The sequence below is a fragment of the Neovison vison genome, chromosome 5 (genome assembly GCF_020171115.1).
Source record: "Neovison vison isolate M4711 chromosome 5, ASM_NN_V1, whole genome shotgun sequence".
Taxonomy (NCBI): Eukaryota; Metazoa; Chordata; class Mammalia; order Carnivora; family Mustelidae; genus Neogale; species Neogale vison.
The window spans coordinates 92,559,858-92,569,486 of record NC_058095.1 but is presented as its reverse complement, the minus strand read 5'-3'; the positions used below and the strand labels follow the sequence as shown (position 1 = coordinate 92,569,486).

Here is a 9,629-nt window from a genome sequence, read left to right as displayed (position 1 = left end):
AATAAACAGTAGGTACTCAGATTCAACAAATGTTAACATCTTTGCCTTTCTTGAAATCTACTCTTATATTCTGAATAATGTTTCTAGAAGACCTATACCTAAATAGTAAATTACTGAAGTACTGAATCAAATGCTAGCCACCTACCATTCGCTATCCTTTCACATAAGTAAGTCTTCTTTCCTCAACTACATTGTAAAAGCCAGGTATTATATAGAAATGTTTGAGTATACTCTCTCTCTGCCTACTTGTGATCTCTGTGTGTCAAATAAATAAATAAAATCTTAAAAAAAATGTTTTGAGTATAACTATGCACTTTATAAATAACAAACACTCACATCTGCATTTTTAGTACCTAAAACAGATCCAAGTAGGCATTTCATAGATAGTTGGTAAATTAATGAATAAACATGCCACCAACTTCCTCCAAACACACAGGCAGTATTCAGCCTTTGAAATCTCGATCATCAGGCAAACATCATCTTCTTAAATAAACTGGTACCCAAAAAACTACAAACTTCTCTGTAATTCTTTATTAAAAATACGGCTGTACACATAGAGACTGAAAACAGGATTAAAGATGAATAACCCACATGGGATCATGACATCAGAACTTAACATACTGGTGCTTTTTAGGGAAGTTGTTGACATCCAAACCACAGAACCAAGGTCAAAAGCAAAATACAAAGGTACCCTCAAAAATATTTACAATGAAGTAAATACACTAACAGAATTTAAAATAGGTACAAAAAAATGAAATGACCAACATTACATGATTTCAAGGGTTGTCCTTTCTGTGCTTTGATCTGTCATAACAGAAGGTATGGGAAGTTTTTATCCTTAATTTGACTATTCTCAGATATTTAAATCTTCCTATGAATTAAAAAGACTATCTTTTAGACAACCTCTCAAATGGAATTACACTATGGAAAAGAGGGCTCCCCCAAAAAACACCTAAGCAGAACTAAGAGTTCTACTGAAAACCATTCCCAATAAAAACTAAATGAAAAATAAATATAAAACAAAGCTTAAAAAAAATATGTATTACCTGACACCATCTGTTTTCTGGCCGACAATATTTACTCATGAAAACATATCAGCTGTCTACCTTTATATTCAAACCAAGTCCTGAGGTTACTAGGGGCTGAAGCAAACTAGCACTTAGGATGCAAACATTCTTGGGTTTGTGATTTGAACCTGCCTTGCAGAGGGAAGTTTGCTGGTCTATACAGGATGAGAAATTCAAGCCCTATTTTACCCCTGCCCTTCCTTAGCTTTCATAAAACATTGGTCCACAAATTAAATTTTCAAAAAGTTCCCAGACCCCAAAACTAAAATAGATGATCCCCTTTCATTTTCAAAGAAAACAATATTGGAAAAAATCTCCAGCCCGCTTATAAATTAAGCATTTCATATTTCTTCTAGAATACAAGTAGTTCTTTTTTGTACAAAAGAATTACAATATGATTTGTCAAAAAACATATAAAAAGACAGCTGCTCTTCCTCAAATACATGAGCTAATGATAAAAGACTTTTGCATGTTAATGTCTCCAAGTTCTTGTTCCTTTTACATAAAAAAGAACATTATGGTGGCAAATGTTAATTATCCTTTGAATATTGAACATTATGTTCTTTTAAAATCCATCCAGATCAAATGCAATAATTGATTTTCTTTTTAACTCAACAACTGATGCTACCAAACGTGGACTCAAACACACCTGTTAAAATGTGTAAAGCGTGTCTTTAGTCTTCAAAGCTTTCAGGTGAGGAGAGGTGTTTTTTCTTGATGCAAATCTCAAGGCAGAGAAAATCATTTTAAAGCTTATAAAAAGTGGACAGAGAAATATTAAAAACTTCTCTGAAAACTACAAATATGTATAATTATTAAAATTGAAGACCGTAACATCAGTTGCAAGTGCTTGGAAGTCTTTCCTGACCTTTTGAGTTTCCACATTTTCTTCATAGTTGCATGGTGAGCACCCAGTGCTAGTAAAACATTCAGTGCTGGGAAAGGAGATAGAGTCTTCATTACTGGTTTTTTTTTTTTTTTTTTGTGAAAGAAAATTCCTATGTATTTGGCAGTCTTCAGTATCAAAGTATAGGTATTTCATTAACTAGAAATTCCATGAATACCCAAGTTTGGCGACAACTGCACGTCCAAATATTAAGAAAGTTAAGAAGAGGAAAATTCCAAACTTTTGAGATTGACTTATTCAGGAATATCCCACATAGTGAAGTTATTATCAAAAGTACTATTACTTTGGGCTAAGCAGTGACTGCAAAGGCACAGCAGATTGTTATCCCTCCAGATTCAGGCTGTAAAACTTCAGAAAGCTCTTGATGCCAGACCACTGCTGTGTTTAGTTCATCTTCTGAACAGTGTCTCTGTGTCTGTATCCAGTGTAAAGTACCATAATAAAGCTGTGGTTCAAAGAACAGAACTTTATACAAAAAAAGCGAACTGGAAAGAATCTAAAACAATATACTCCTGACCTTCAGGCCTTTATCAGAATTTTTTTTTTCTATTAAAAAAACTGCATAAGTGTAAATATATCTGACAAGCAGGGAAACAGCTTTTTAAAAAAAGACTGGTCAAATTTGGAGCAAAGAGCTTTACATGCTCCTTAAATTCCTGTTTATCCAATCCTCACTCAGAAAGGATTTACATCTACTGATGGGGGAATCTGTATCCAACAATTCACTGATCTCTCTCTGTGTGTTCTTAAAAACAAAACAAAACAAGAAAAACCCAAAAATCTTCATTGGAACTAACAGTGTGGGTGGCATACAGAGCTTGCATACAATACTCTTACAAGAATTATACACTATACTGTACTTCTGTGAAATTATTTACCTGGTCCATTATGTTATTCAGGGCAACCCATCCCCAAAAGAGCAAATTCTGCAACACTCAGTGACAAAAACGCTGCCCAGCATTGTTTCCCAAAAATGTCCTTGCAAATAGTTTCCCTTAATAAGTAAGTATACAATGTGGCAAAAGTTCAAAGATCAGAAAAAAGTCTTTAAAAAATTAAAATTAGTGCATATACAAGTGGAAGAAAACAAAAGCAGGAACACCATTCACTCAATGGTGCCCCTTAATCTAAAATAAATTCTTCACAGATATGGCCCCAATGGCAGCCACAGCTCTAGGATAAGTGAAACATTCTTCCTTTCAAGTAACAGTGTACCTGACTGAAGTGCAAGCAGCTTTGCTCATCTCTTGTTTGTTTCCCAAATGTGAAATGAGAGGATGAGAACAGTTCAGCTGTAGTGCAATTTGCTCTCGGTTAAGGTCCTCAGCCATGTCCTGCGTGCTTTTTCAGCAAATACTACAACTGACCATTCGCAGCTGCAATCAGTTCTTGGAAAGTGTTTTCGAAGCAGCGCTTTAAGTCACTGTAAGTCACCACAAGTACGCTCTTCTCGTCTCTGGAAATGAGGCTTATTTTCTCTGGCACACCAGCATCTAACTGAAACAGACAGACACACAAAATGGGAAGTTCATACCAGGCAGAGGATAATCCACTGTATCTATTCTAGCACAACTTTTGCAGCACTGATGAATATTTTTAAAATATCTGTCATATTCCCATCTAGTTATACGTAAGCATTTTACATCACTAATCAGCATGCACACTTCTCAACTTGGATGTTTCCACTTATCTTTCATGCTTAGTTCTTATCTGCATTATATTCCATCATGTCATTATTCCTTCCTTTTTTTTTTTTTAAGTAAGCTCTAAACCCAACATGGAGCTTGAACTCACAACCCTGAGATCAAGAGTCCCACAAGGAACCCCGGTATCTTCCAATTTTTTTGTGTCAAATTATAGAGCAATGAACATATTCACCTACTTAATTTTTTTCTTCTGAATAATTACTTCCTTTGAAGAGATAATGAAAAATATAAACTCTGAATCAAAAGTACAGATAATTTTATAGCTTAATACATACAGCTAAATTGTTTTCCAAAGGGTATCAGAAACCACTGATTATGAGTTGTACCAATTTATAAGCAATTCCGTACCAAGTGCATGCCTTGCTATTTTTATTTACATTTTTTTATGAATGTTACCAAATGTTTTCCTACGTTTATTTGTGTTATTTCCACTGTAGGAGTGCCAGTTTATGATCTTTACCCGCTTAGTGGTCAAGATTTGGTAGTAATATTTTAATGAGGTCTTTATAAAGCATACATACTAATCCTTAGTCCATCAAATAACTTATCTGTTATGGTTTTCACTTTTTCTGGTTAGTTTTTGGTGTACATTTTTCCTTCCTTTTTCATTAACTCATTTGTTAAAATGTTTAAAATTTACTAACTCTGAAGGCTCAAACTTTCAAACCATTTTAACAGTTAATCTGTCATAATTTCTACCAAAATATGCTATGTAAGATTTTAATTTTTTATATCATCAATATATATCATCAATATCAATATCATCCATCCCTTTTAATTTATTACACTCTTTCCAGACTTAGAAAATTATCATACTTTCAGGTTTGGGATAAATTTTATTTACTATTAGCTATTTTATGAGATGAAATAGAGTTTTCTTCAAGTTATCAATTATCCTATTATTCATTAAATACTCTTCACTTAAGGTATCTGTCTATGGCTCTATTTCGTAGGATCTACCAGCCAGTGTTTACACCAGTGCCACATATTTTTAGTCACTGGCACTTTGCTACTATGTATACTATTTTCTAAAATCCAGGACAATTGTTCTTCACTCATTACTTTCAGGAAAAATGTCTTCCCCTTAAGAGAAAGAGCAAATAAATGTATAAGTCGTACTGGATTAGTTTAATTACTGTCTTAATGTAGATTACAGACAATACTCTTTTCAAAGAGTTGTAAGGAAGTTCCAGCAAGGCAAAGTCATGCCTAAACAAACAAACAAACAAACAAACATACAAAACCACGTTTTCCCTGAAGATTCCCTGAAGAGTTAGCACGCTGTACATTACCAGCTCTACATTCTGTGCCATGATAGGTATTTCCTTTAGTACTTGTAATTTAGGGGCAGTTTAGACCAGGGGTAGGCAAATAGTATCCCTAAAGATGGCCAGATAGTAAATGCCTTAAATTTTAGGGCCATGGAGTCTCTGTCACATATTCTTCTTAGTTTTGCTTTTGGTTTTTGTTTGTTTGTTTTACAATCTTCAAAAATATCAATACCGTTCTCAGATTATGCACTCTACAAATATAGGCTGTCAGGCCCCAGTCTGCTGACCCCTGAGATTTAGATATAAACCTGTACAAAGACTAGGATTTATTTACTTCTGGAGACCTGTTCTACACTCTGTGATTCCAAGCAATTTGTAAGGAAAATGCATTCCTTCCTTCCTTTGTAAACTATCTCTGAGCCCTTTCAAAAACACAAAGCTCACCTCTCAAATGAACTGACAGATCTCCATCTACCTAAGTTCATCTACTCACCTCATTCTCCACTTAGAGCGCTGGGCCTACTGTGCTTTTACTATTGTAACACTGGATTACTATGCCCACAGTTAACAGTAAATGAACAGGTAACATGTAGAACATTCAACAACACTCACAATGACTTAAAAGAAAGGAATTCAACTTATAAAATTTTTCAATATAAAACTATTTTTGTTTTTCCCACCCATTGCTTTTGTGACATTTTATTACAATGAAAAGGTCCACAATGAAAAATTCTATAATTATTCATGTTGATGTTAAAAAACCTGCCTAGTCTAGAAATTGTTATTAAGTAGATACACCTGGTAATTATTAATAAAATATCTTCTAGGCTGGAGTAGAACACATCTACACTTAAGTCTCTTAGTATTTGCAACTCTGAAAATTGTAGATGGCATTGTGATCTTAAAAATCCAGATACAAATTACCTTGTTAAGACAAGAAATGATATGACTGAGGTCAATCCAAGGAGCACCCGCTTCTGTCACCTGATGGAAAAGATGATCCCTAAAGAGTTTCAAAAGATAACGGTCTCCAGTCTCCGACCAGGTGGGATCCTTCTGAAACCTGGGGAAAGGTAATATTTTACCTCAATAACCCATGCATACCACATGGCCATGTTGATTCTTCCAACTCCATACTAGTTTATTTTTATTGCTTTCTCTGATAAGGAAGTAGGGTGTGTGTGCGCGCGCGCGTGTGTGAGAGATTTATTTTTTAAATTCTCCTAAAGTTAAAGGGAAATTTAACTTTATAAAAAATAAAATAAAAAAAAAATTTTGTTTTCAAATTTTATGTGCAGACTGCTAAATTTTTAAAAAATAATTTCACACAACATGAAAGTATACGAATATCAGTTTCTAAGTCTCAAAGGCAATCATCCCTTTCACACTCCTATTTTTTTTTTTAAAGATTTTATTTATTTATTTGACAGACAGAGATCACAAGTAGGCAGAGAGGCAGACAGAGAGAGAGAGGAGGAAGCAGGCTTCCCTGCTGAGCAGAGAGCCCCATGTGGGACTCGATCCCAGGACCCTGAGATCATGACCCGAGCCGAAGGCAGCGGCTTAACCCACTGAGCCACCCAGGCGCCCTCACACTCCTATTTTATAATCACTTTCTTATTTAAGCTCCTACCATTAGATAAAATGGAGGAAAAAGAAAATGTCTTAAAAGATCTTTAGAAATAGGTTTAAAGAGATTCTTTTCCTCCTCTCACCTTTAGGATATGGAGTAGAGAGATATGATCAGATATGTTCAACTTTACTGGTAAGCATAAAATAGAGAAATGTTTAAGGAAACAAAAACTTCAAAAACAAGAACTAGAGAACAATTACAGTGATCATCTGGTCAAAATGACCACTGTCACTTTCCAATGACATCTGGAACTTATGGTCTAGTGAGGAAAACAGATGTTCAAATAAGCAAAGAAAGTTGCATACTGAGGTAATGCCATCAAGAGAAAGGGAAATGGTATGCAACAGAAATGTGAATTCATCTGAGAAGGCAAGGGAAGCTTTCCACAAGAAGCAGTGGATGCTCTTCCCAGAGAAGTAGGTCCTGGTCTGGTCCTTTGCAAGGAACAGAGCATGCAGCACTTCAGAAACTCAGCAAAGATCAGTGCTGGATGCAGTTGCGGGTGGGAAAAGAAGGAGGCCAAGGGAGAGACAGAGAATAAGAGCAAGAAGAGGGAAGAGAAAAGACAAGAACAAAGGGGAGAGAAGGCAAGAGCTAGGAGGAGAAACTTAAAAGAAAAAAAAAATGAGGCCGATTTGAAGCAAAGATAGGAAGGGAGAGATCAGATTATGCAGTCTTGGTTAAAAAACTAGGTCTGGGGGAAGAAACAAACAAACTGCCTGTCTTCTAAGAACAAAATGGAAAGCCTACCACATGGCTGAAACACAATCATATGAGTTTTGCAAAGATCACTCACTCCAGGGACTTTCAATTAAAATGCTAATTAAACACACCCATTTATCTCCATTCCATTTCAAAACCCCACCAAATTGACAGTAAATGTCTAAAGAGGGATATAATAAACACACAATGACAAAGTGAGCAGAAGCAACAACAGAAGAGAAAATTGGAAGGTGAAAAACAGGTAAGTGGTATGATCAGCTGACTTGATGCTACAGAAGGCACACACAAAAAGGGGAAGCCACAAAAGCAGGCCAGACCAGTTAGGCCCAAGAAGGGAAGTCATTGGTACCACTGAAAGCATAGGTATTAACTAAAGCTGGAAATGGCAGAACTGATGAAAAGTTCTATAAATAACAAATAAATAACCTCTTTTTCATCCCTGCCTCCACTTATGCTTTGTAGAAATTTGCCAGAAAGCGTACCAGCAATCTTTCTAGACAGGGTGAACAAAGAAGCTCCAGCCTCCAGGATGCCACGAAGAGAAAGAGATGGTGGCTGAGACTATTTAATCAACACTTTCCTTTTACTTTGGCTACCCAAAGCTAGACTCTGGGTTTACACTACAGACAAAGGCTGAAGATTTTTTTTCTGGATATGAACTTGCCCAAGAGAAATTATGACATTTAAGAATCTACCAAAAATAGACAAAAATTATACATAACAACATCACACTACTTTGCCACACATTCTACAATCCCTGACCGTGCAAGGACCTTCCCGTTACCTTTTTAGATGAAAAACGCCATTTTAAAAAAAGTTTATTCATTTATTTTTTTAGTACTCTCCACACCCATTGTAGGAATCAAACTTAAAACCCCAAGATCAACAGTTACATGCTCTTCTGACTGAGCCACCCGGGTACCCTGAAAAAGGTCATTTTTAATATGAATGCAGAGCCAAGGATCAGAAATCCTTTGGAAAATGAACAGAACAAAACAAAACAAAATCTTGATTCCTATGAGATATTGCAGGCAACAGAACTTAGAATAAAACAAAACCTAACCAAAAATCTTTAACTGAGAGTCTCAGAGAAACAAGAATTAGATGCTGTAAGACAAACATTTAGAGAACAGAAAGTTCTTGAAAATTAAAAATATGACAGCAGAAACTTAAAAATTCACAGATTAGAAAAAAAACTTTTATTTTTAGACAAAATAAATTTAGATAATTAACTAGAAAGTAGAACAAAAAGATACAATAAAGAAAACAGTAGAGAATATTAGAAAATCAATTGTCATAGTCTAACATCTGAGCAACGGAAATTCCAAAGGGTGAAATTATCAAAGAAACAATGAAGAACTGAAGGACATCAGTTTCCAATTATTAAAAGGGTCTGGATACCTGTTAATTCATCAAAATGAATCAACAAGGCATACCAAAGCAAATCACTATGAATTTCTCAACATCACTGATAAAGATTCTAAAAGCACAGGGGAAGGGCAAGGGTTTGAAAAGAAAATGCTTTTAATCTGGAAGTTAAAAGACAATTGTGTAATGCTTCAAATTTTGACAGAAATTATCATTAGTATTACTTAACTATGTACTAGAGGTACTAGCTAACACAATCACTCCAGGGAAAGTAAAAGTATAGAAATTAGGAAGGAGGAAATGTAACTATATTTGGAGATAGGACTATGTATCTAAGAAAGCCAAGAAAATCTCGTGAAAAACTATCCAAACACTAAGATACTGGGGTACAAAATGTACAGAAACCAGTAATTTTTATGTGCCCCGATAATAAGCAATCTAAGAATTTATTAGATTAAGAAGATTAGACTAGATTAAGAAGAAAGAATGGGCGGGAGGCTCGCATTTACAATAGCAACAAGAAAAAATACCTAGTAAACTTAGTGTGCTACAACAACATAAGGCACAACTTCAGCATTTAAGAATAGTAAAGTAGGCGTTAACAAGTATGATGACAGACCATTACTTTAGTTAAGATACTCAACATATATAAATACAAATGCTCCTTAAGTTTATTAATGAACATGTTAACTTCTCAAAAAAATCCATCAGGTTAACTGAATTTTTTTTAAGCAAAAAAGCTGATTCTAGAATTTATATAGAAAATTAAGCCATTTTAGGAAAACAAATAACAGGCAATGAAATGGAGATAAGAAAGAACTAGCACCTACCAGATTTTAGAACATTAGTCATTAAAATACTAATGTGAAAGAAGTGCTGCCTTAAAACAGCGCAGAAAAGCTAGACTATGCAATAAATAACTTTTGGGCTACTGGGTAGTCTTCTGAGGGGAAA

At 34.9% G+C, this 9,629-nt stretch overlaps 1 protein-coding gene across 3 annotated transcripts in view; it reads right to left on the bottom strand.

Annotated features, from left to right (window-relative positions):
- Positions 1-516: 516 nt before the first annotated feature.
- Positions 517-9,629, bottom strand: part of PAN3 (poly(A) specific ribonuclease subunit PAN3) — a 131,980-nt gene continuing 122,867 nt past the window's right edge. For all 3 annotated transcript variants that reach the window (XM_044249516.1, XM_044249515.1, XM_044249517.1), the window contains 2 exons: positions 5,876-6,014; positions 517-3,471 (listed from right to left, as the gene is read on the bottom strand). In XM_044249516.1, the coding sequence (XP_044105451.1) occupies positions 3,331-3,471; positions 5,876-6,014 (280 nt within the window). In that variant the 3' untranslated portion in view covers positions 517-3,330. The remainder of the gene's footprint in view (positions 3,472-5,875; positions 6,015-9,629) is intronic.